Consider the following 26,667-nt stretch of genomic DNA (forward strand, 5'->3'; position numbering starts at 1 on the left):
AGTCAGATTGCTAAAAAGAGGGAGAGTTAAGAGACGGTAGTTGGCATATGCTCAAGTTCCAATATTCTAGATAATGACATAAGTAATAAACACCTTTGATTGTGCACGTTTCTCCAACCATTTCTCGCCTATGCGTAATTCTGGCGTTAGCGCTAACAGGGGTCGCTGATTATGAGCAACACTGTCTTTTCTTTCATTGTGGCTTCTTTAGCGATTTGTTTTATAGTTGTTTTAATATCATTCCGTGCACAATCAAAGATGTTTATTACTTATGTCATTATCTAGAATATTGGAACTTGAGCATATGCCAACTACTGTCTCTTAACTCTTCCTCATTTTAACAATCTGACTTGTGTTCTATTTCATCGTTTTTTATGACTGTATTGCCTTGCATACGTTATAATCTCATTACAGACTTCAGCTATTGTATCCCCTTTATTTTATGCTGTTCAATTAATCATTGAAAACTAGTGCATGCCTACATTAGCGACATCTGGTGAACTTACGACACAAACATCTTGTGGCTACTGTACAGCAGCTTGTTTTCAACAATAGTGCTACTGACAACATGACTCGTGCATATGATGTTATTTATATATATTTGAAGATGCTGGTGCTGATTTTGCATTTAACATTTGAGGATGCCACTACTGCTGCAGTACATTAGGACTTTGTTTTAATAAAACAGGTACGTCTCTTCATACTTAAAAAGCACAAACGCATATGTCACTGGTAGTTTTCATTATGGTTTATTTATTGTTTTTAAGCTGTAGACAATCTGCCAGTGTATTTATGTTTTTTCCCATTTTTTGCTGCAGATCCGATGATGGTCATTATAGACCGAAACCGGTAATCTGTTAACAAAAAGTTTGTGACCATAGACGTAAATTAAAGGAAACTTATTGTATATACGGGTCACTGTTTTATTCGCGACAATGTCACAGCTTGTGAAAGTATTTATTGTTCTGGATCTTCAGACGATGCCTATATACCATTCGTTGTCGCTGTCATTCTTTACTATATTACACTGTGGTGTAGATTTAGGACTCTTACTCCATAAACTGTTTGTGATTTGCTACTGCTGTTGTTGTTAAGTGTCTTTTCTTGTAATTTTTATAATTTGACGTTTTATTCTCTGATTTGATAGACTGACCACGGATGATATACGGACATGGTCTGAAGCCGGCAATCTAGCCGGAATGGATCAATAAAAATAAATACGTCATTGAACTACCATAGCAGCAATCTGCATTTTATTACATAATTATTTCAATTTACATGACTTTTAAAAAATTTACCTATGTGAAAAATACTTTTCCTGCTGTTGCCAGTCTGCATTTTAATTCTTCTTTACTGTTGTCTTTTTATTCACCACCCAAAAGAAAAAAAAATCCAAATAGCAAACCCCTACTTTTGGAGTATCATTTATTAATTTAATTCCCTCACTATCGTCTGGTTTAATTAGGATACATTCCACTATCTTTGTTGATGTTCATCTTGCAACTTCTTTCCAAGGCACGATCTATTCTATTTGATTGATCTTCAGTGTCCCTTTCCGTGTCTGCATGTACTACAGGAACATCGCAAACCACGAAGTTGTTATTTCTTGTCCCTGAACTTCAGTTACCTTTCCAAACTATTTCTTGGTTTCTTTTACTGCTAGCTCAATGTACAGACTGAATAACATCGGAATAGGCTACAGCCCTGTCTCAGTCCCTTCACAACCACTGTCTCTTCCCTTTCCCGTCCTTCAAATCGTACCATTTTAGCATGGTTTATGTAAACTAAATTTCGACATGCCACAGATAAACGTCAAAGGTACTTAGAGTCTGACAAGTGGCTATTTTCGAAGTCCACTATGGCTCAGCGGATCAGTGAAAGTAACATATCGGCAAGCGATCGTGAAGAGACGATAGCAGAGAGAGGAAAGGGAAGGGGGTGCGGATGGGGATAATAGGCTCCCAGGAATATTTGCTGTAGGCCTTATGCCTAAAAGAGCAGACGGACAAGGATAATAACTTTGCTCTTTCTTTCTTTTATTCCTACATTAAAACTTCTGACAGAGGAACATAAATTTCAAGTTAATATCAAAATACTTCGAATACTATGATGCAGACGAGTCAACAGAATTACCATCTTTCAAGATAAAACGCAAAAACTTTAAAGAACTCGCTGCTATATCTACTGTGCAGGAGCAATTCTCTCTCTTTTAACCCGCTACTACTCCTCCACCTTGGAATTCTCTATAAAATTTACTATCAGCCTTTGTAACGAAGTTCCACCTTTCACCCAAAAGTGCTGTACTTGCTTTTCCATTATTTTAAAACCGTTTAATTAATAAAAGGTAATTGAAAATCACCAGATACACGTAGCGAAGCAAACCGTAAATGATGATTTTGACATTTGAAGATAGCTGAAAATTTCTTTCACAAGCACTATATTGCCGAAAAATATATAATATAAACATCGAAGTCATCCAAGTAACATGCCTGGGATATTTCACAATTTACTAACTCCTTCAGTTTTCTTGTACATCAAAGGCAAGGAGAAAACGTTCTTCGCAGGTTTTTATTCTCTCAACTGACTATTCCTCGAAGAGAACTGAGCCATTACTCAAAATTGCGGCACAATTCGAGCAGTTGATGAGCCTTCTGGCAACTACAGTCTGATTAAAATTACTTGATGTTTAACGTATGTCACTTGCCGCTACAGTGTTGCCACGTCGGCTGCCGGCTACTGCTCGGCTGTAGGTGACACAGAACACGGCTGGTCACTTCACACAGGCTTTTCAATGTTTAACGCTGAACATGCTGCAAGCGGCCGCCGCGAGGTGTGACGGTAATGCGATATGCTTCATCGAATGACCAATGACTGCGCCAGACGACCCGTCCTGTAGCCCTGAATTTAAACTCATGTCCTAACCTAAACACTACTACTTTATCTGCAACTTATCTGAGAAAACGGCAGGCAGCAATCTGCGACAGGACTGAAATCACGATCGCTTTGTTCTTGGCGATTAAAGCTAACCTCTACGAGAGAACTCAAGTTTCGGCGCTGAAAAACTAACTTCAATTTCTCGCTTATCATTCATTGGTTACCTAAAACTATTCTTGCACTGGGTACACGAACTGCCGCTTTACCGATCGGTGATCAATCCTGTTTGGCTCTTGATTGTATAGACGTTATTGGCAGATTCCAAAATAAAAAAAAAGGAAGAAAATAAAGTCAATACGATACTGAAAACGACGTGGGAAATTATCAGAAATTTTAAAAATACTTTTAAATCAAGTAACTGAATAAAACTAATAATTAGATTTAGAAATAAAAAACTTAGCTGTCCTTCATGAGTTTCGAACCTACGACCTTCTACACGAAAAGTTACTGTGCTAACCGCTACGCGAGGACACTACCATGCTTAAAATTTTTGCATTTGTAACTCATATTGCAGTAGCAACGATGAATTGCAGCCTTCAAAAATTTGGTTTCACGTAATGTCATGCGAAACTTTTCTAATACAAGCCGATCTCTGTGAAAATAATAGGTGTATATGTGATGTTAAATCGCGTCTTGTGCAGAATGATCTAGTAGCGTTTAGTTAGTGCTGTGTATGAAATCCGTGTATGTCGTCAGCAACGTGTGTGTGTGTGTGTGTGTGTGTGTGTGTGTGTGTGTGTGTGTGTGTGTGTTTCCTTTATGGTCACCGTGTGTGATGAAATACGAGAGTAAAAGACCAGATCCAGGATTCGGGATCCAAACAACAAAAACAAAGCCGGGCAATGTGAACTGATCAACTGTTGTGGCACTTTGGCAACGGCGAACAATTCGTGCGTGACACTGAGCGCTATGATCGGATGAAACCAGCTCCAGCCCGTGAAGTGTCAACTGTCAAGTAATTTTAATCAGACTGTGGCGACTGTAATGGGCACACGCGGTTACTCACCGAGCAGTCGGCGTCGCCCACGTAGCAGAAGTCCCCAGAGGCAGATGTGGGAACCCACAGGTGGTCCCCGTTGAGCGCGCCCTCGCCCCAGTCGGGCGTCGAACGCAGAACCCTCTCCGAACCGTCGCTGCCAACCGCTTTCCTGCGAACACCGAACACACACTCGTCAACTCACTGCTCACACAACAAATTGGATAACTACGGGAACTAAACACAATGAAATATAAACGATTTGGTATCTCTTTTGTTTAGATTTTTACCATCCGCCTGACAAACGTCTTTCGTACTGCCATTGCGTATAACGTCCGTGACAGTGCAGCGAGTCAACAAGCACGTCTGAACGTCACGACGCATCTTAAGAACTTCAGCTATAACTCTGTTAATCAGCTGTATAATACAAATGTCCAGTCTAGTGCAGATCTAGTCACGGCAATCAAGCAGAAAAAAAAAAAAGATTCAAATGGCTCTGAGCAATATGGGACTTAACTTCTGAGGTCATTAGTCCCCTAGAACTTAGAACTACTTACACCTACCTAACCTAAGGATATCACACACATCCTTGCCCGAGGCAGGATTCGAACCTGCGACCGTAGCGGTCGCGCGGTTCCGAAATGAAGCGCCTAGAACCGCTCGGCCAATCAAGTAGATGTCGCCATAAATGAAATCTGCAGACTCACTGCAGGTTGTCTGAGATGTACACCACTTCAGCAAGTTTACTGTCTAGCAGATATGCCATCTCCAGATATCTGTCGTCAGTGCTCATTCAGACTGGAGAAATCTAAGAAGCTGAATCTGAGGACTCATACTATCATTCGACTTCCCACAGGCTCAAGTCAAGAAAGAACTTTCTTTATGCTAAACCTCCCTACAAGTGCTGAGGAAAGTTTGTCTATATGTAAGAGACACAATACGCTACGCTCTTGAGCTGGGAGAACGAAGATCAACATGAGGAAGTAGGAATTTGTCTGCGACTCTATGCGAATGTGGTGGAGAAGAGACAACGAACAATCACCTTGTTTGGCAGTTGTGCCTAACAGCATGCTCGCCCCAGAACCGAGAAAGCATGTTAATTAGCTGCATATTGGTCACACTATATTTGATAGCTATTTGGCAGCATAAATTATCTCGTACCACTAACTGCAAGTAGAAATGATAACGTGTGTGGTAGCAGTCTATCTGGAGTAACAAGTAAAACACACACACACACACACACACACACACACACACACACACACACACACACACACACACACACACACAGAAAAGACGTGAGTCGTGGATGGATATCTCAGTTGTTAAGAACTCTGCCCGTGACTGACAAATTTCTGGACTTGAGAGCCGTTGCGGCACACTGTTTCAATCTGTCAGTAAGTTTCAACTAGACGACTCGCGAAAATGGCGTCGGTCATTCTCCATACGCGACTGGAACGGGACGAGCTCTAATAGACGTACATGTCCTCTGCCATGTACTTTACAGTTGATTGTGGAGAATGAGTTAGGTGTAGTGATAGCAGCGAAGTCGCACAGTACGCAACTGTTCGGCGAAAGAGGGTGAAAAACTTCGCTCCAAATGTTTCGAACGGGTGGAACTGAATGTAGAGGGAACCTATACTACTAAATGGTTTACCTGGCTCATCGCGCAGTCTCAGTTCCAGGCTAGCAACGTAACGGCTTCGAGGGGCAACGACAGTTTGATTTTCAGTATTCCTTATAATTATTGAGCGAATTAAAAAATTTAAATGCTGTCATAATCTATTCACTAACAAATATAATCATAAGTATTAAAGTTACGAACTGTGCTTATGTCTTGAGGTAGTATCACTCGTGGCGCGAAAACTTCGCAAACTCTATTCATTCACATTTTGAAAATAGGAGCACTTCGCAACTTACAACCTATTTTGCACATAATTTCAAAAGTTTTCGATAGTTCTTCCAGATGGCATCGCACTGACCCCCAGCCCCGGTAGATAACGAAGGGAATGAAGTTTATCGCTTACTACATTTTCGAAGGTCACGGAGTAGAGTAGAGTAGAGCTTCAGCACCAGCCATGTTGTTTTAATGTATTACTTCTATATTACTACCTCTGTTCGGAACACAGGTTTTGAGACAGCATCCAGACAGAGCGTGATTCCGTGATTACGTTGTACAGGGATTATAGAAAAGGTTCAGTTTGAAAAATGAGACTCTCGTCCGGCATTGATAAGAGTCGAATGCTATAAGCGAAACTCGTTCTGATACCTCTTCCGGTGGACCTCTTCTACTGTAAGGTCTATGCTTTCCATATTTTGGGAGGAGGTAGTATGGGCCGAAACAAGAAAAAATATCCAGTAAACACGCGCTCTAAACTGCATTTTTGAGGAGCTATGAGCAGTTGTTCATCTTTGTTTGTGTAAACACAACTCTTCTACTGAACAAGTACTGATAGTTCTTAAGATATGCGCTTTAGAGCCCATGTTACTGGATATTGTTTTCTCAAAATATGAAAAGTAAAGAGCTTGCAGGGTAAGAGGTCCACTGTCAGAGGTATCAGGCAGATTTCTGCCAGTAACATTTGACCGGACCAAGGCCCCTTCCTTCCAACTGTACATTTACCCTTCTACATCATCCCTGGAAGTTTGCGTCATCATCACCGAATCACCCTGTGTATCACAAGATGTTACTGCAAAGCTATTTCGTTGTGCTGTAATATTTCTGGCCTTACAGCCATCATTTTCAGCTATAAGAAGCTCTTCTTAGACCAACTGAAAGGTGGGAAGATTACGAAATGTTGTGTGAGGTAATAGTGACACTTGGTTTATTCAGTACGTGTATCGTGAGAAAGACCTTCTAAATTACGATCCTTCTCCGCGACTGGGTGCCGTGTTCAAAAGCAGCGTGCCGAAATGATAAATTTCTGTTATTAATATTACAAAAACTAAACAGAGAATTTACTTGCGTGTCATATAAAAGCATCTCTCAATAGCAGGCTATCATTCCATTATTTCAAATGTGTTAATTACCAATAGAATAATGAACAGCTGTCAAACGAAAAGGCACACGAAGCACCTCAGAGACCTCCGTGTCGCTCGTAATTTGAATGGCGGGCGAAGTGGTTCGGCTGTAAGATCAGAGCTCGGTGGGTGTCCTCTGGTTTTGTAAATATGAGAGCACTTGAGGAGGGCAGACATGTCTGCTGCGGCTGGTATTGGTTAAGAGCTTAAACAGCATTCTCTAGTTTTTTGAACATGTGATTTAAACCTAGTCTGAAATTAATTAAGCAAAACGTAGTGGAAGTGTGAAGAATGGAAATTATTTGTGATTCATAATGTGGACTATAACTATGCAGTTTCTTGTATTCTGCTAATAAAAAGCACATGGCATCCTGTTAAAATAAGCCAATTCAAAATGTAATTATTCATACAGTACCAGTTCCTCGATAACTGTTTATTACAGCCTCAAGATAACGGATCCACCGACCTACGAGCTGCTTTCTGCGCTTTGGGCAACAATTATAAAAGAGTGCACGTTGGTGAACATTATACAGAACTTACGGAATCGACTCAGGGCGGGAAGCTACTAGGCACCTCGGCTCTTAGTGCAAATCATATCAGTGAGGTATGAAGGAAGAACATTTTCGAGGGAAGGGATTTATCATACACAAAATCCCTCTCTCTATCCTCTCTTTCACTTGACGTTGCGCGACACCTAGTCCGGGAGGTATGACGTTTAATACACTGGAATTCGATTCTTTAAAGAACAGGGATGGGTGGTTTGCTGGTTGGATTAAATATACAGGGTAGTCCATTGATCGTGACCGGGCCAAATATCTCACGAAAAAAGCATCAAACGAAAAAAACTACACAGAACGAAACTCGTCTAGCCTGAAGGGGGAAACCAGATGGCGCTATGGTTGCCCCCTAGATGGCACTGCCATAGGTCAAACGTATATCAACTGCGTTTTTTTAAAAAATAGGATCCCCATTTTTTATTACATATTCGTGTAGTACGTAAAGAAATATGAATGTTTTAATTGGACACTTTTTCGCTCTGTGATAGATGGCGCTGTAATAGACACTAACATATGGCTCACAATTTTAGACGAACAGTTGGTAACGGGTAGGTTTTTTAAATTAAAATACAGAACATTGGTACGTTTGAAATTTTATTTCGGTTGTTCCAATGTGATACACGTACCTTTGTAAACGTATCATTTCTGAGAACGCATGCTGTTACAGCGTGATTACCTCTAAATACCACATTAATGCAATAATGCTCAAAATGATGTCCGTCAACCTCAATGCATTTGGCGATACGTGTAACGACATTCCTCTCAACAGAGAGTAGTTCGCCTTCCGTAATGTTCGCACATGCATTGACAATGCGCTGACGCATGTTGTCAGGCGTTGTCGATGGATCACGATGGCAAATATCCTTCTACTTTCCCCACAAAAAGAAATCCGGGGACGTCAGAACCGGTGAACGTGTGCGCCATGGTATGGTGCTTCGACCACCAATCCACCTGTCATGAAATATGCTATTCATTACCGCTTCAACCGCACGCGAGCTGTGTGTCTGACATCCCTCATGTTTGAAGTACATCGCTATTCTGTCATCCAGTGAAACAACTTTTAGTAACATCGGTAGAACATTACGTAGGAAATCAGCATACATTGCACCATTTAGATTGTCATCGACAAAATGGGGTCCAATTATCCTTCCTCCCATAATGCCGCACCATACATTAACCCGCCAAGGTCGCTGATGTTCCACTTGTCGCAGCCATCGTGGATTTTCCGTTGCCCAATAGTGCATATTATGCCGGTTTACGTTACCGCTGTTGTTGAATGACGCTTCGTCGCTAAACAGAACGCGTGCAAAAAATCTGTCATCGTCCCGTAATTTCTCTTGTGCCCAGTTGGAGAACTGAACACGACGTTCAAAGTTGTCGCCATGCACTTTCTGGTGCATACAAATATGGTACGGGTGCAATCGATGTTGATGTAGCATTCTCAACACCGACAGTATTGAGATTCGCGATTCTCGCACAATTTGTCTGCTACTGATGTGCGGATTAGCCACGACAGCAGCTAAAACACCTACTTGGGCATCATCATTTGTTGCAGGTCGTAGTTTACGTTTCACATGTGGCTGAGCACTTCCTGTTTCCTTAAAAAACGTAACTATCCGGCGAACGGTCCGGACACTTGGATGATGTCGTCCAGGATACCGAGCAGCATACATAGCACACGCCCGTTGGGCATTTTCATCACAATAGCCATACATCAACACGATATCGACCTTTTATGCAATTGGTAAACGGTCCATTTTAACACGGGTAATGTGTCACGAAGCAAATACCGTCCGTACTGTCGGAATGTTACGTGATACCACGTACTTATACGTTTGTTACTTTTACAGCGCCATCTATCACAAAGCGAAATAAGTGGTCTAACTAAAACATTCATTTTTTTACGTTCTACATGAATATGTAATAAAAAAATGGGGGTTGCTATTTAAAAAACCGTGGTTGATATCCGTTTGACCTATGACAGCGCCATCTAGCGGGCCAACAATAGCGCCCCCTTCAAGCTAGACGAGTCTCGTTCTTTGTAGTTTTTTCGTTTGATGCTTATTTCGTGAGATATTTGGCCCGGTCACTATCAATGGACCACCCTGTATGTACAAAATACACGTAAATCCCTCGCTCGCTTACGGTAATGAATAGTCGGTGAAGGAGAAAAGTAAGCTCTGTTTCGCGCCGAAAGTGGGTTGTCGGCCAGTGATCTGGACGTAAGGGGAGGTCAATGCGCGGAACAGGCTTCGGTCAGGAGTCGTATACACGGTGACGGTGAGTGAGCATGCAGCGCCGAGGTTTGGCAACGTGAGAGCCAACACGCTGCGCTGCTGCAGCCTTGGTGGGCGGACCCGCTGCTCACGCCGTGGCGTGACGTGACGTGACGCCTACAGGCCGTGTCTCCGGCACTTGGGTTGCGTGCGCTGGCTGCGGTCCATGCGCGAGATGAATGCGACTGGGCCATCGCAACAGACAGTACTGCGGACAGCTGGAAGAGGGGGGAAACTGAAGTCGTGATTTTTTCCGAGGGCACGCAGCTCTACTGTATGGTTAAATCATGACGGCATCCTCTTGGGTAAAATGTTAGATCCCTTAATCGCGAAAGTAGGTTTGAAAATTTAAAAAAGGAAACGGGTAGGTTGAAGTTAGATAGAGTGCGAATTAGTGAAGTTCGGTGGCAGGAGGAACAGAACTTTCGGTCAGGTGGTGGTGGTGGTGGTGGTTAGTGTTTAACGTCCCGTCGACAACGAGGTCATTAGAGACGGAGCGCAAGCTCGGGTTAGGGAAGGATTGGGAAGGAAATCGGCCGTGCCCTTTCAAAGGAACCATCCCGGCATTTGCCTGAAACGATTTAGGGAAATCACGGAAAACCTAAATTAGGATGGCCGGAGACGGGATTGTTCGGTCAGGTGAATGCAAGGTTAGAAATACACAATCATATAGGGGTAGTGCAGGAGTAGGTTTAATAATGAATAACAAAACAGGAACGCAAGTAAGCTACTATGAACAGCTCAGTGAAAGCATTATTGTAGCCAAGATAGACACGAAGCCAACATTCATGACAGTAGTAAAAATTTAAATGCCAACTGGCTACGCAGATGATGGAGAGATTGAAGAAACAGATGAGGCAGCAAAACAAATTATTTAGATAATTAAGGGTGATGAAAATTTAACTGTGATGATGGACTGGAATTCGATAGTAGGTAAGTGGATATCGACTGGGAGAAAGGAATGAAAGAGGAAAGCGCCTGGTAAAATTTTGCACAGAGCGTAATTTAACCATCGAAAAAGCTTGGTTTAAGAATCATCAAAGAAAGTTCTATATGTGGAATAGAAACACCGAAACTTTCCAAATTGATTATATAGTGGTAAGACAGATTTAGAAACCAGAGTTTAAATTGTAAGTCATTTCCAGGGACAAAAAATGGTTCAAATGGCTCTGAGCACTATGGGACTTAACATCTGTGGTCATCAGTCCCCTAGAACTTAGAACTACGTAAGCCTAACTAACCTAAGGACATCACACACATCGATGCCCGAGGCAGGATTCGAACCTGCGACCGTAGCGGTCACGCGGTTCCAGACTGAAGCGCCTAGAACCTCTCGGCCACACCGGCCGTTGTTTCCAAGGACAGATGTGGACTCCGATCACAGTGTATTCGTTATGAACTGTGGATTAAAGCTGAACAAATTGCAGAAAGGTAGGAAATTAAGGAGATGGGACCTGGAGAACTTAAAAGAACCAAAGGTTATACAGAGTTTCAGAGGGACCATTAGGCAACAGATGACTAGAACAAGGGAAGTAAATACATCAGAAGACCAATATATAGCTTTAGGGGATATAATAGTGAAGGCAACAGACGATCTAATAGGTAACAAGATCAGGCCTAGTAGAAAATCTTTAATAGCACAAGAGTTATTGAATTTAATTGATAAAAGGAGGAAATTTAGAAATGCAGCAAATGAAGCAGGTGAAATGAATACAAAGGTGCAAAAAAGAAGTCAGAAGCACGTATCACCAGGGGAAAGGTAGATACCGCCTACAGCAAAATTAAAGGGGCCTTTGGAGAAAAGAAAAGCAGCTGTGTGAATATCAAGAGCTCAAGTGGAAAACTAGTCCCCAACAAAGAGCGGAAAGCTGAAAAGTGAAGGCAGGTCTATGGAAGGGAGGAATGGAACAGGACATCGATGAGGATGAGACGGTGGATATCATACGGCGAGAATAATTTGCCGAGCACTCAGAGTATTGAAACCCTAATTCGAAACGAGGTGGCCGGAGTAGACTACCTTTTGTCAGAACGACTGATAGCCTTGGGAGAGACAGCAATGACAAAATTATTCCATCTGGTGTGCAAGATGTATGAGACACGCGAAACAGCCTCAGACTTCAAGAAGAATGTTGTACTTTCTATTCCAAACGAAGCAGTTGCTGACAGGTGTGAAAATTAGCAAACTATCAGTTTAATGTCATGGTTGCAAAATACTAACACGAATTATTTACAGAAGTATGGTAAAACTGATAGAAGTCGACCTCGCACAATATCAGTTTGGATTTCGGAGAAATACAGGAGACGCGAAGCTTTACTAACCCAACGACTTACTTTAAGAGGGCAGGTTAAACAAAGGCAAACCTACGTTTATAGCACTTGTAGACTTAGAGAAAGCTTTTGACAATACTGACTGGATATTCTCTTTGAAATTCTGAAGGTAGCTGGAGTAAAACACAGGGAGCGAAAGGCTGTTTACAATTTGTACAGAAACCAGACGGCAGTTATGAGTCAAGGGGCATGAAAGGGAAGCAGTGTCTGAGAAGGGAGTGAGACAGAGTTGTAGCATATCCCCAATGTTATTCAACCTACACACTGAGCAAGCAGTTACGGAAGCGAAAGAAAAATTTGGAGTAGGAATTAAAGTTCACGGAAAAGAAATAAAAATCTTGAGGTTTGCCGACGACATTTTATTTCTATCAGAGACAGAAAAGAACTTGTAAGAGCAGTTGAACGGAAAGGGCAGTGTCTTGAGAGGATGTAAATTGTACATCAACAAAATCAAAACATGGATAATGTAATGTAGTCGAATTAAATTAGGTGATGCTGAGGGAATTAGATTAGGAAATGAGGCATTTAAAGTAGTGGGCGAGTTTTGCCGTTTGGGCAGCAAAATAAATGGTGATAGCCGAAGTAGAGACGATATAAAATGTAGACTGGCAATGGCATGAAAAGCGTTTCTGAAGAAGAGAGATTTGTTATCGTAACATCGAATATAGATTTAAGTGTTAGGAAGTATTTTCTGAAAGGATTTGTCTGGAGTATGGAAGGGAAACGTGGAATTAACCATTGTAGGCAAAGAGATAATAGAAGCTTTTGAAATGTGGTGTGCCACAGAGGAATGCTGAAGATTATATGGGTAGATCACGTAACTAATGAGGAGTTACTGAAGAGAATTGTTGAGAAAAGATTGCGGGGTCAGGGATTTTCTCTGCCTCGTGATGACTGGGTGTTGTGTGATGTCCTTAGGTTAGTTAGGTTTAAGTAGTTCTAAGTTCTAGGGGACTGATGACCGTAGATGTTAAGTCCCATAGTGCTCAGAGCCATTTGAACCATTTGAGAAAAGATTTTCGTGGCACAACTTGACTGACTAGAAGAAGGGATCGGTTGATAGGACACATTCTTAGACATCAAACGATCACCATCTTGGTATGAGGGAAGTGTGCGAGTAAAAATCGTACAGGGAGACCAAGGGATGAATACAGCAAGCAGATTCAGAAGGATGCAAGCTGCAGTAGTTATTTGGAGATGAAGAGGTTCGCTCAGAATAGAGTGCATGGAGAGCTGCATCAAACCCGTCTTCGCATTGAATCCTATACCCGATGTTACTCAATCCGTACACTCTGCAAACTTTAAATGAAACCGCAGAGAAATCTGAGAACTAAAGTGCAGGAAGAAAAAATAAAAACTTTGTGGTTCAGCAACGACTTTGCAATCCGGTCAGAAACAGCAAGGACTTGCGAAGATAAGAATGGATAATACCTTGAGATTATACGATGAATATCAACAAAAGTAATGGAATGTAGTCAAGTCCAATAACGCTGGGTAATCAGGAACTGAGACACTAAACGTACTAGAAGGATTTTGCTATTAGGGCACCAGGATAACTGAAGTTGGGCGAAGTCGAGTCACAAAATGCATACTGCTAATAGCACCGAAAGATTTTCTGCAAAAGGGAAACATATTACGATCTAATATAAATTTAAGTGTTATGAAGTCTTATCTGAAAAATTTTGCTTGAAGCGTAGTTTTGTACAGAAGTGAAACATTTACGACAAACAGTGCACACAATAAGAGAATAGAAGCTTTTTCACCATGTTATAGCGGACAATATAGCGAATTTTCTGGCGATCGCAAGTTATTTTTGTCGTTTATAGTCGACGTCACCTTTTTTTCTAGTTGAACTATTTCCTTTCTTCTGTGGCATTTGGAGAAACTTCAGCGGCGTAACATGTACGGGACTTGATCAAACAGTACCAAGATTAACAGCGTCGCAGGAGAAGAGGTTCTCAAATGCCTACCTTATTACACCAAATGTAAACAAGCCCGAAAATTAGGTACACTTCGTGTGTTTATTATTACGGCTGTCATACCAAGTGCTCAAAAAATTGACGCTGAACATTGTTACATGCTGTGAAGTGATTCTGAAGAAACAATACTGCACGGTGAATTTCACCTGAGTTAACGCCAGCTCAGGCCCGTGTTATAAGGCATGTCATGCCTTCAGGAGTCGTCGATGTTTCCTAATAGACTTCTTGTTTTAATTTTCGCACAGATGAAGGTATAGAACGGTTAAGTTTGGTGAGTATGCTGACCATTTTGCGTTTCCTGAACGACCTCTCCTAATGTTGTCTTACGAGGGTCTGTCATTACATGTATGGAATGGAGGGGCATCAGTCATGTCGGTACCACAATGAATGCCTAATGTCCAGTGGGACATCATCCAATAACTGTGGCAGCAGCATATCTTAGGAACTCGAGATATTTGAGTGGCTTTAGATTCCCATAAAAAAATAGAAACAATGGGGCGGATCTTGGAAAAGCGCTCACCAAAAGTTGACAGGCGAAGAGCTTTGTTTTTATCCACTACTTCTAGTCAGCGTGGCATTTTAACTGACTATTATCGCGTATCGCGAAAACTTATTTGGTTGTGGTATGTAAACGATGCTTTTTCCGTAACAAAACTTTGTATAGATATGTCACATCACTTTGTACTTTTCGTAGACGACATTTGGGGAATTGTAACGAATTTTGGAAGATCTGCCGTGAAGATGTGGATGCAGCGAAATGTGAAGGCGATGAAATGCGTTGGAATGTAGTGTTCGCAGAACACTCGTTTGCTTGATTCCTCTCTTATTTCAGAGATCTTTCTTACATCCCCATCGCACCCCCCTCAGATTTAGTTATAAGTTGCCACAGTGGATAGGCCTTGAAAAACGGAACACAGATCAATCGAGAAAACAGGAAGAAGTTGTGTGGAACTATGAAAAAAATAAGCAAAATATACAAACTGAGTCGTCCATGCGCAACATATGCAACATCAAGGAGAGCGTGAACTAGGGAGCGCCGTGGTCCCGTGGTTAGCGTGAGCGGCTGCGGAACGAAAGGTCCTTGGTCCACGTCTTCCCTCGAGTGAAAAATTTAATTTTTTATTTTCAGACAATTATTATTTGTCCGTCCGTTATGTTTTCATCACTTTTTTGGGAGTGATTATCACATCCACAAGAAAACCTAAATCGTGCAAGGTAGAAGAATCTTTTTACCCATTCGCCAAGTGTACAAGTTAGGCGGGTCGACAACATATGCCGTCACCAGTGTCGTATAGAATATATCAGACGTGTTTTCCTGTGGAGGAATCGGTTGACCTATAACCTTGCGATCAAACTTTTTCGGTTCCCAGTGGATAGGCACGTGCTTTCGTCTACTAATCGCACGGTTTTGCGGTGCGGTCGCAAAACACGGGCACTAAACTTATTACAGTGAATAGAGACGTCAATGAACGAACGGACAGATCACAACTTTGCGAAGATAAAAAATGTTAACTTTTCACTCGAGGGAGGACTTGAATCAAGGACCTCTCGTTCCGCAGCCGCTCACGCTAACCACGGGACCACGGCGCTCCCTAGCTCACGCTCTCCTTGATGTTGCATATGTTGCGCATGGACTACTCAGTTTGTATATTTTGCTTATTTTTTTCATAGTTCCACACAACTTCTTCCTGTTTTCTCGATTGATCTGTGTTCCGTTTTTCAAGGCCTATCCACTATGCCAAATTATAACTAAATCTGAGGGGGGGGGGGGGGGGGTGCGATGGGGAGGTTCCCTTGTTAGTGACATGTACATTATCTGTTACTGCTCCGAAAGTTTGATTTCTTTCAAACATGTAAAACACGTAGAATGTTGAAGGCCTATTCCTCTGAATAATTTTATTTAATTTGTTTGTGTAAATGAAAATATTATGACATTTGCTAGTGATACTGCCAGGGTTGGTTGCCTTTCTTAACAACATTACCTTTCATTCGCATGTAATATAGCTGCAATTCCGCACAAACGTCGGACGCAATCGAAACGAGTTTTCGCCTTCCGTCTATTTTCTGTCGTCTTAACGCCATTACACATTCATCGTCATTTCAATGGCTGCAGGTTTGTACAATGCAAGTGTGCAGTGCGAAATACAACAGTACACGGTTTTGATAGCGAGTGCAACACTTATTACTAGTGGTAAAATGTACTAACAACAGCAACACGGTAAGTAGCACAACCCGATTTACCAGAAACTTCGCTGAGTGGAAGATGGCCAGAATAAATGAACACGTATCTCGGCTTATCCTTAGATGCTCTACCGTTTCTGAGAAAATGACGGTCAAAGTTTTTGAAATACTCGTACTTTATGTGCCTTTTGCAATCGGCCTTGCCGCAGTGGTAACACCGATTCCAGTCAGATCACGGAAGCTAAGAGCGAGCGGTCTTTGCGTGCATTTGGACGGGTGATCGTCCAGGTCTGCTAAGCGCTGTTGGCAAGCGGGGTGCACTCAGTGCTTGTGAGGCCAACTGAATCATCTAAATATACTCCTGGAAATTGAAATAAGAACACCGTGAATTCATTGTCCCAGGAAGGGGAAACTTTATTGACACATTCCTGGGGTCAGATACATCACATGATCACACTGACAGAACCACAGGCACATAGACACAGGCAACAGAGCATGCACAATGTCGGCACTAGTACAGTGTATATCCACCTTTCGCAGCAATGCAGGCTGCTATTCTCCCATGGAGACGATCGTAGAGATGCTGGATGTAGTCCTGTGGAACGGCTTGCCATGCCATTTCCACCTGGCGCCTCAGTTGGACCACCGTTCGTGCTGGACGTGCAGACCGCGTGAGACGACGCTTCATCCAGTCCCAAACATGCTCAATGGGGGACAGATCCGGAGATCTGGCCAGGGTAGTTGACTTACACCTTCTAGAGCACGTTGGGTGGCACGGGATACATGCGGACGTGCATTGTCCTGTTGGAACAGCAAGTTCCCTTGCCGGTCTAGGAATGGTAGAACGATGGGTTCGATGACGGTTTGGATGTACCGTGCAGTATTCAGTGTCCCCTCGACGATCACCAGTGGTGTACGGCCAGTGTAGGAGATCGCTCCCCACACCATGATGCCGGGTGTTGGCCCTGTGTGCCTCGGTCGTATGCAGTCCTGATTGTGGCGCTCACCTGCACGGCGCCAAACACGCAAACGACCATCATTGGCACCAAGGCAGAAGCGACTCTCATCGCTGAAGACGACACGTCTCCATTCGCCCCTCCATTCACGCCTGTCGCGACACCACTGGAGGCGGGCTGCACGATGTTGGGGCGTGAGCGGAAGACGGCCTAACGGTGTGCGGGACCGTAGCCCAGCTTCATGGAGACGGTTGCGAATGGTCCTCGCCGATACCCCAGGAGCAACAGTGTCCCTAATTTGCTGGGAAGTGGCGGTGCGGTCCCCTACGGCACTGCGTAGGATCCTACGGTCTTGGCGTGCATCCGTGCGTCGCTGCGGTCCGGTCCCAGGTCGACGGGCACGTGCACCTTCCGCCGACCACTGGCGACAACATAGATGTACTGTGGAGACCTCACGCCCCACGTGTTGAGCAATTCGGCGGTACGTCCACCCGGCCTCCCGCATGCCCACTATACGCCCTCGCTCAAAGTCCGTCAACTGCACATACGGTTCACGTCCACGCTGTCGCGGCATGCTACCAGTGTTAAAGACTGCGATGGAGCTCCGTATGCCACGGCAAACTGGCTGACACTGACGGCGGCGGTGCACAAATGCTGCGCAGCTAGCGCCATTCGACGGCCAACACCGCGATTCCTGGTGTGTCCGCTGTGCCGTGCGTGTGATCATTGCTTGTACAGCCCTCTCGCAGTGTCCGGAGCAAGTATGGTGGGTCTGACACACCGGTGTCAATGTGTTCTTTTTTCCATTTCCAGGAGTGTACTTGAGAATTACAAATACTAATAACTTAAAATTGGAAAGATCACATACACTACTGGCCAATAAAATTGCTACACCACCAAGATGACGTGCTACAGACGCGAAATTTAACCGACAGGAAGAAGATGCTGTGATACGCAAATGATTAGCTTTTCAGAGCATTCACTCAAGGTTGACGCCGGTGTCGACACCTACAACGTGCTGACATGAGGAAAGTTTCCAACCGATTTCTCATACACGAACAGCAGTTGACCGGCGTTGCCTGGTGGAACGTTGTTGTGATGCCTCGTGTAAGGAGGAGAGATGCGTACCATCACGTTTCCGACATTGATAAAGGTCGGATCGTAGCATATCGCGATTGCGGTTTATCGTATCGCGGCATTGCTTCTCGCGTTGGTCGAGATCCAATGACTGTTCGCAGAACATGGAATCGGTGGGTTCAGGAGGGTAGTACGGAACGCCGTGCTGGATCCCAACGGCCTCGTATCACTAGCAGTCGAGATGACAGGCATCTTATCCGTATGGCTGTAACGGATCGTGCAGCCACGTCTCGATCCCTGAGTCAACAGATGGGGATGTTTGCACGACAGCAACCATGTGCACGAACAGTTCGACGACGTCTGCAGCAGCATGGACTATCAGCTCGGAGACCATCGCTGTTGTTACCCTTGACGCTGCATCACAGTCAGGAGCGTCTGCGATGGTGCACTCAACGACGAACCTGGGTGCACAAATGGCAAAACGTCTTTTTTGAATCCAGTTTCCGTTTACAGCATCATGATGTTCGCATGTGAACGCACATTGGAAGCGTGTATTCGTCATCGCCATACTGGCGTATCACCCGGCGTGATGGTATGGGCTGCCATCAGTTACATGTCTCGGTCACCTCTTGTTCGCATTGACGGCAGTTTGAACAGTGGACTTTACATTTCAAATGTTTTACGACCCGTGGCTCTACCCTTCATTCGATCCCTGAGAAACCCTACATTTCAGCAGGATAATTCACGACCGCATGTTGCAGGTCCTGTACGGGCCTTTCCGGATACAGAAAATGTGCGACTGCTGCCCTGGCCAGCACATTCTCCAGATCTCTCACCAACTGAAAACGTCTGGTCAATGGTGGCCGAGCAACTGGCTCGTCACAATACGCCAGTCACTACTCGTGATGAACTGTGGTATCGTGTTGAACCTGCATGGGCAGCTGTACCTGTACACGCCATCCAAGCTCTGTTTGACTCAATGCCTAGGCGTATCAAAAATGGTTCAAATGGCTCTCAGCACTATGGTACTTAACTTCTGAGATCATCAGTCCCCTAGAACTACTTAAACCTAACTAACCTAAGGACATCACACTCATCCATGCCCGAGGCAGGATTCGAACCTGCTACCGTAGCGGTCGTGCGGTTCCAGACTGTAGCGCCTAGAACCGCTCGGCCACCCCGGCCGGCGCCTAGGCATATCAAGGCCGTTATTATGGCCAGAGGTGGTTGTTCTGGGTACTGATTTCTCAGGTTCTATGCACCCAAATTGCGTGAAAATGTAATCACATGTCAGTTCTATAATAATATATTTGTCCAATGAATACCCGTTTATCATCTGCATTTCTTCTTGGTGTAGCAATTTTAATGACCAGTAGTGTAGATAATGTTGCGGAGAAAGCAATTAAACAATGAGATCTATTTGCAGAACACTTAGAAAATGTAACAGGTTTACTTAAGAGAGTGCATACACTATGCTTGTGCGCCCTATTTTGGAGTACTGCTGTGCGGTGTGAGATTCATATCAGATAGGATTGACGGAGGACATAGAAAAAGTTCGAAGGAGGGCAGATCATTTTGTAGGATACTCGAATTTGGGTGGCAATCATTAAAACAAAGGACTTTTTCACTGCGGCAGGACCTTCTCATGAAATTCCAATCACCAAATTTCTGTTCGGAATGTGAAATTTGGTTGGCGCCCAACTGCATAAGTAGGAATGATCGTCATAATAAAATTAGAGAAATCAGAGATCGCACGAAAAGATTTAAGTGTTCATTTTTCCAGCGCGCTCTTAGAGAAGGGAACAGTGAAGAAGTACCTCAAAGGTGGTTCGATGACATCTCACTCAGGCACCTACAAACCGCGAAGTAATCATGCAGATGTAGAAGTGGCAGCTCCGGTCACAAAAACTGGCAACGGCCGGGAGAGCGATGTGCTGACAACACGCCCCTCCGTATCCGCATCTGGTGACGCCAATCGACTGAGGATGACACGCACGACGGTCGACACCGTTGGGCCTTCCGAGGCCTGTTCAGAGGCAGTTTTCTGTGTGCCTTTTAGCGAGTAAGTAGTTCAGTCGAAGCGGTGGCGCAGTCAGTACCGTCGTGGCTTCACACTTTTGCACTCATCTTTTTGTTTCTAGCTTATCTAGCCACGTCCGCAAAACATTACTACACGCTTTTTGTCCAATGTGTACAGACCTAACGCTATTCTTATTCGTCTACTAATTGTTTATCTGGTGAAAGAATTAAAAAATGATTGAAAAATTATTTCAAATGGCTCTGAGCACTATGGGACTTAATATCTGAGGTCATCAGTCCCCTAGAACTTAGAACTACTTAAACCTAACTAACCTAAGGACATCACACACATCCGTGCCCGAGGCAGGATTTGAACCTGCGACCGTAGCGGTCGCGCGGTTCCAGATTGTAGCGCCTAGAACCGCTCGGCCACTTCGGCCAGCTATTTAAAATAGTTTTCGGTAAAATTCCTGTAGTGTATCTTGATTCATAATCAATTCCAAGCGGCAGTATTCGGTAAAATGATCCGCTATGTGTGGTTTGTCGCGAAATTATCGCCAACGCGTGAAATCTTCAGCAATGTTAACGACGTTTCTTTCCAGAGAAAGATTCATATGAAGAAATCTCGCTGTGACGAACCTGCCTGCGCGCAGTACTCTTGGTGTATCGAATTTCTGTGGCTTCTAATGTTTCTACGGTCGGTGTCATCAAATCTTCCAGGAGAATAAATTGGAGACGAAACTATAAGAATTGCTATAAGAATGCAAAGGATGTGTATGAGAATTTTAAAAAAATGTAACTCCTCACAATGCCATACACACACATATGGCGTTTTCGGAAATTCTCGTTCTTGTCGAGGGGAGCGCATAAGATTTATACGAGGAACCCACGTCCGGAAACGTCATCCAGCGAAGCTACAAGCGTCAAAGTTAAAAGTTGTAGGCGCCGACTCCTTATATATATATATATATATATATATATATATATATATATATATATATATATATATACACTCCTGGAAATTGAAATAAGAACACCGTGAATTCATTGTCCCAGGAAGGGGAAACTTTATTGACACATTCCTGGGGTCAGATACATCACATGATCACACATCAGAACCACAGGCACATAGACACAGGCAACAGAGCATGCACAATGTCGGCACTAGTACAGTGTATATCCACCTTTCGCAGCAATGCAGGCTGCTATTCTCCCATGGAGACGATCGTAGAGATGCTGGATGTAGTCCTGTGGAACGGCTTGCCATGCCATTTCCACCTGGCGCCTCAGTTGGACCAGCGTTCGTGCTGGACGTGCAGACCGCGTGAGACGACGCTTCATCCAGTCCCAAACATGCTCAATGGGGGACAGATCCGGAGATCTTGCTGGCCAGGATAGTTGACTTACACCTTCTAGAGCACGTTGGGTGGCACGGGATACATGCGGACGTGCATTGTCCTGTTGGAACAGCAAGTTCCCTTGCCGGTCTAGGAATGGTAGAACGATGGGTTCGATGACGGTTTGGATGTACCGTGCACTATTCAGTGTCCCCTCGACGATCACCAGTGGTGTACGGCCAGTGTAGGAGATCGCTCCCCACACCATGATGCCGGGTGTTGGCCCTGTGTGCCTCGGTCGTATGCAGTCCTGATTGTGGCTCTCACCTGCACGGCGCCAAACACGCATACGACCATCATTGGCACCAAGGCAGAAGCGACCCTCATCGCTGAAGACGACACGTCTCCATTCGTCCCTCCATTCACGCCTGTCGCGACACCACTGGAGGCGGGCTGCACGATGTTGGGGCGTGAGCGGAAGACGGCCTAACGGTGTGCGGGACCGTAGCCCAGCTTCATGGAGACGGTTGCGAATGGTCCTCGCCGATACCCCAGGAGCAACAGTGTCCCTAATTTGCTGGGAAGTGGCGGTGCGGTCCCCTACGGCACTGCGTAGGATCCTACGGTCTTGGCGTGCATCCGTGCGTCGCTGCGGTTCGGTCCCAGGTCGACGGGCACGTGCACCTTCCGCCGACCACTGGCGACAACATCGATGTACTCACGCCCCACGTGTTGAGCAATTCGGCGGTACGTCCACCCGGCCTCCCGCATGCCCACTATACGCCCTCGCTCAAAGTCCGTCAACTGCACATACGGTTCACGTCCACGCTGTCGCGGCATGCTACCAGTGTTAAAGACTGCGATGGAGCTCCGTATGCCACGGCAAACTGGCTGACACTGACGGCGGCGGTGCACAAATGCTGCGCAGCTAGCGCCATTCGACGGCCAACACCGCGGGTCCTGGTGTGTCCGCTGTGCCGTGCGTGTGATCATTGCTTGTACAGCCCTCTCGCAGTGTCCGGAGCAAGTATGGTGGGTCTGACACACCGGTGTCAATGTGTTCTTTTTTTCCATTTCCAGGAGTGTATGAACACAAAGTACGGCACGATTTACAAAACGGTAAACTTCAGGTACCTCGGTGAAACACTACAAATGAACAGACATAACAGAGACTCAAACGAAGAAAGAAAAACCAAACTCGACAAGCCATACAAAGTAGTGTGGAATCATTACAAGAAGAAGTCTGTTTCACAAAAAGCCAAATTACGCCACTACGACACGGTGGCGCTCCCCGAGGCACTATATGCAGCAGAGACCACACTAATCCTAGAGCATATACGTATCAGACAACTAGAAAAAGTTGAACGGAAAATACTTAGGAAAATATTTGGCGCAACTAACAACAACGGAATATGGATCAAGAAACCTACAGAGGAACTATGCAAACATACGGAGACAATCAGAAAAAATATTAGAAAAACGCAGACTACAATTCTATGGACACCTATACAGAATGCCGTCACACAGACTGACTAAACAGATCTTTGACTGGGTAACCACTAGAAACAACAAATGGGTGGCAGAGGTAAAAATCGACCTGAACCAATTCAACATAACAGCAGACACAATAAACGACAGAATAAAATTCAGAAACATCATTAATAAAAGCAAACTACATGAGATACACTGTGACAAACGAACAGGCGTAAAATGGACCGAAGAACGCAAGCAAGATCACAGCCGGAAGATGAAAGAAATATGGGTAACCAAAACGGCAATCAAGATGGAGCCGAAGACACGAAGCCGACAAGAAGCATGGACAGAGGACCGGAAACAGAAACACAGCGAGCGAATAAGGGAAGTTTTGGCAGCAAGGAAGGCAGCAAAAGGAATTGGCCATGTAGTTTAGCCCAACTGCGCTCTTTAAGGGCAAAACACCAATAACTAACACACACACACACACACACACACACACACACACACACACATATATATATATATATACACACCGGTACTGCCCGCATCTCGTGGTCGTGCGGTAGCGTTCTCGCTTCCCACGCCCGGGTTCCCGGGTTCGATTCCCGGCGGGGTCAGGGATTTTCTCTGCCTTGTGATAGCTGGGTGTTGTGTGCTGTCCTTAGGTTAGTTAGGTTTAAGTAGTTCTAAGTTCTAGGGGACTGATGACCATAGATGTTAAGTCCCATAGTGCTCAGAGCCATTTTTTTATACCGGTACTGGTGTTGCTTAGACTGTAGGGTAGGCAACTTTCTGAGGTGGCAGCATGGGCAAAAACAAGGAAAAATGCCTAGTAAACACGGACTCTGTTGATCTATGAGCACTTGTTTATCTCCTTCTCTGAACAATTGCTCATAATTCTTAAAGTAAGAGTTTTACTAGACTTTTTCCGCGTTTTGGTCCATACTACAACCTCTGTAAGTTTCGTTCCCTACAATCTTAGCAACAACAGGTACCAGTACATTTATTCCACTGTCAGAGGTAGCAGAACGGTTTTCGCTTTTAACTTTCGGCTTGTTCGTATCCGGTACAGCGACCCTCACCTCAAATTGATACGTTTATCCTTCTCCATCACTCCTAAAAGTCTGTAACATCGTCACGGAATCACCCTGTATGTACACACATTTACAGACGCCGGCGCCGGACACGGGTTCCTATTCAAAATATTATGCATTCACTCCCCTCTGAAAGTCCCAGAAGTTTGCAACAAGAATTTCCGAACACACTGTTTAATACATAGAGGTGGAGCTTATTATGAAACACAGTTGCAATTTTGCAATTGATATAACGCCCTTGTATCGCCTAACTTGATGAGAAACATTTTGTAGTAACCTTCTACGGTCATGGGTAGGTAAATGAAAAAAATAAAATCAAATAAAAATAATAGTCGTGTTTCGAAAACGGGGAGCGAAAGTAAGAGGTCGCGATGTAAGCCACTGCAACACCGTTTCGGCCGGGAATACCGCGCGCTAAAATGCATCTAAATTACGTCGAAAACCTTAAGCTTCGTTCTCTTAGAAACGGTGAGTATATACGGATAAACCGAGACACTTCTTCGCTTATTTTGACTCCTCTTCCATTGAGCGAAGCTTCTGGGAAATCGGGTTATGGCACTTTACCATAGTCTCCTCCTTAGGAACGAACACGTTAGTTGTATTAAGCGCCAGGAGTATCTCGGCAAAATGGCGTACAATAAAATGGCTGCTGGCCGTATTTATACATTTGAAAGAGTGTCCTTCCTCCATTAGCCCGGACGAAAGTATTTATTTCTGTTGTTCCATACCTCAAGGATGGATGACGAAATACGTGGGCCCTGAATCGTGCTCATACCAATACAAACACACAGCCTGACAGCGACCCACATTATTAGGGACTGGAACTGTGGAGGTCAGGAGTGGTTTCCGTGAAGGCCGGCCAACTCGGGATGTGGTCAAACGGGCTCCAAATAAACCACAAACAGGCATGAGATTTCGACACACACAGACGGACCTTATCCGTAAGTCTCAGCGCATGGTTTCAAACAAATAGTGTCAGTTGCACAGGCGGTCGTGAACTCAAATTAAGCCCGAATAAGGCTAGCCGTCGACGACGAGATCATTAGAAACAGAGTACTAATTCGGACTGGAAATGTTTGTGGAAACAAATTTGCCAAGTTCTTTAAAAAAAAATCCCGACATTTGTGTTAAATGGTTTAGGGAAACCATGAAGATCTTGTACTGGATGTCCGATCTCCATAATGCGAGCCCAGCACCACGTCGATCGTTAGATTAAGCCCGAAGAAAGGGAATTCAGGCGTACTTAATGTTATTACACATACTACGTAACAGCGCAGCAGGATTTTACATGAACTGCAACAACAGATGGTCACTTACGAAATAATACCTTATTTTCATTACTAGTTTTCGCGTCATTTCAGGGGCTATTGTTCATACTTTGAGTAATGGAAGGTGCTTCACTGTGGCAAGATAAGGAACACCTGTATCACCTTGCGTGGTATTTATTTGACAAGCTGCATCGAAAGTTAAATTTATTTACTAGCCGCTGTAGTATGGGCGCTACAGATGTAAAATTCGCACTTGTACGTTCCATTCCCATTGCGCGTCAGTCTGAGACCTCATTATTCACTATCACTAAATGTGGCTGTGCGTTATTTTGTAAACACTCAACGTCAGAAACCGGCACCACAACTCAGTACAGTACGAAGATCTCCGCCTAAAGATATAACCACTGTGAGGGCAAACACATTTAACTAAAATAGTGTTAACATTGATGGTGAATTATTGCGTTAAGGGAAACACAGAGTCTTTATCATCGCTGCTATTACCATGTAATATATGAGTATTAAATTTAGCGGACACCAATTCAAGTGATGAACTGACTACATTGTAAGAATTTTTAGCATATTGCAGCCCCGTCAGCAACTGTGAAAGACAAATTTTTCGAAGAATCAGCCTCAGTTGCGCAAATTTTCTGGTCTTTACCAGGTTTCGGCTAAATTAATCTAGCCTTCTTCAGAAGCATAAAATTACTATAACATGCCAGAGTAAGGCACAGTCAACATTAAGTACAAGCTCGGACGTCAACTCCATGCCACAGCCAGGATTCAGGACCATTTACAACATGTTGTGGGCCAGTTTGCCTCAGGATAGGATACAACAGCTTTATGGTACCCTTCACAATCGAGTCAGTGCATGCATCCATGCAGAGGGTGTGGAACCTGATGATGATAAGTGGCTCACACTGACAAGTTCTTTTGAAATTTGACTCGATTTCTTAATCATTGAAAATAAAATGAAACAGACTCTCAAGCCCGTGAAGTTTCGTTTAGTTTCCTCCTCCACTTCTGGATGCTTCACGTTTTTTTTTTTTTTTTTTTCGTGCAGTGTAGCTGAATGTGTCGATGCTGTCAAAAAGGACGCGAGAGTTACGTTATATGCAGTGAACAAAATAGCCTTTCTGCGCTGTTACTTTAGCATCCACGGAAATCCTCCACGAACTGCTCCTTTTCGCC

The 26,667-nt window shown here is 44.1% G+C and overlaps 1 protein-coding gene across 3 annotated transcripts in view; it reads right to left on the bottom strand.

Moving 5' to 3' along the window:
- The window catches only part of LOC126198537 (eye-specific diacylglycerol kinase), a 679,131-nt gene that overhangs the window by 500,713 nt on the left and 151,751 nt on the right, over positions 1-26,667 (bottom strand). For all 3 annotated transcript variants that reach the window (XM_049934939.1, XM_049934938.1, XM_049934937.1), the window contains exon 2: positions 3,941-4,082. In XM_049934939.1, coding sequence (XP_049790896.1) covers positions 3,941-4,082 — 142 coding nt within the window. The remainder of the gene's footprint in view (positions 1-3,940; positions 4,083-26,667) is intronic.

This window comes from Schistocerca nitens, chromosome 8 (assembly GCF_023898315.1).
Source record: "Schistocerca nitens isolate TAMUIC-IGC-003100 chromosome 8, iqSchNite1.1, whole genome shotgun sequence".
NCBI classification, from domain to species: domain Eukaryota; kingdom Metazoa; phylum Arthropoda; class Insecta; order Orthoptera; family Acrididae; genus Schistocerca; species Schistocerca nitens.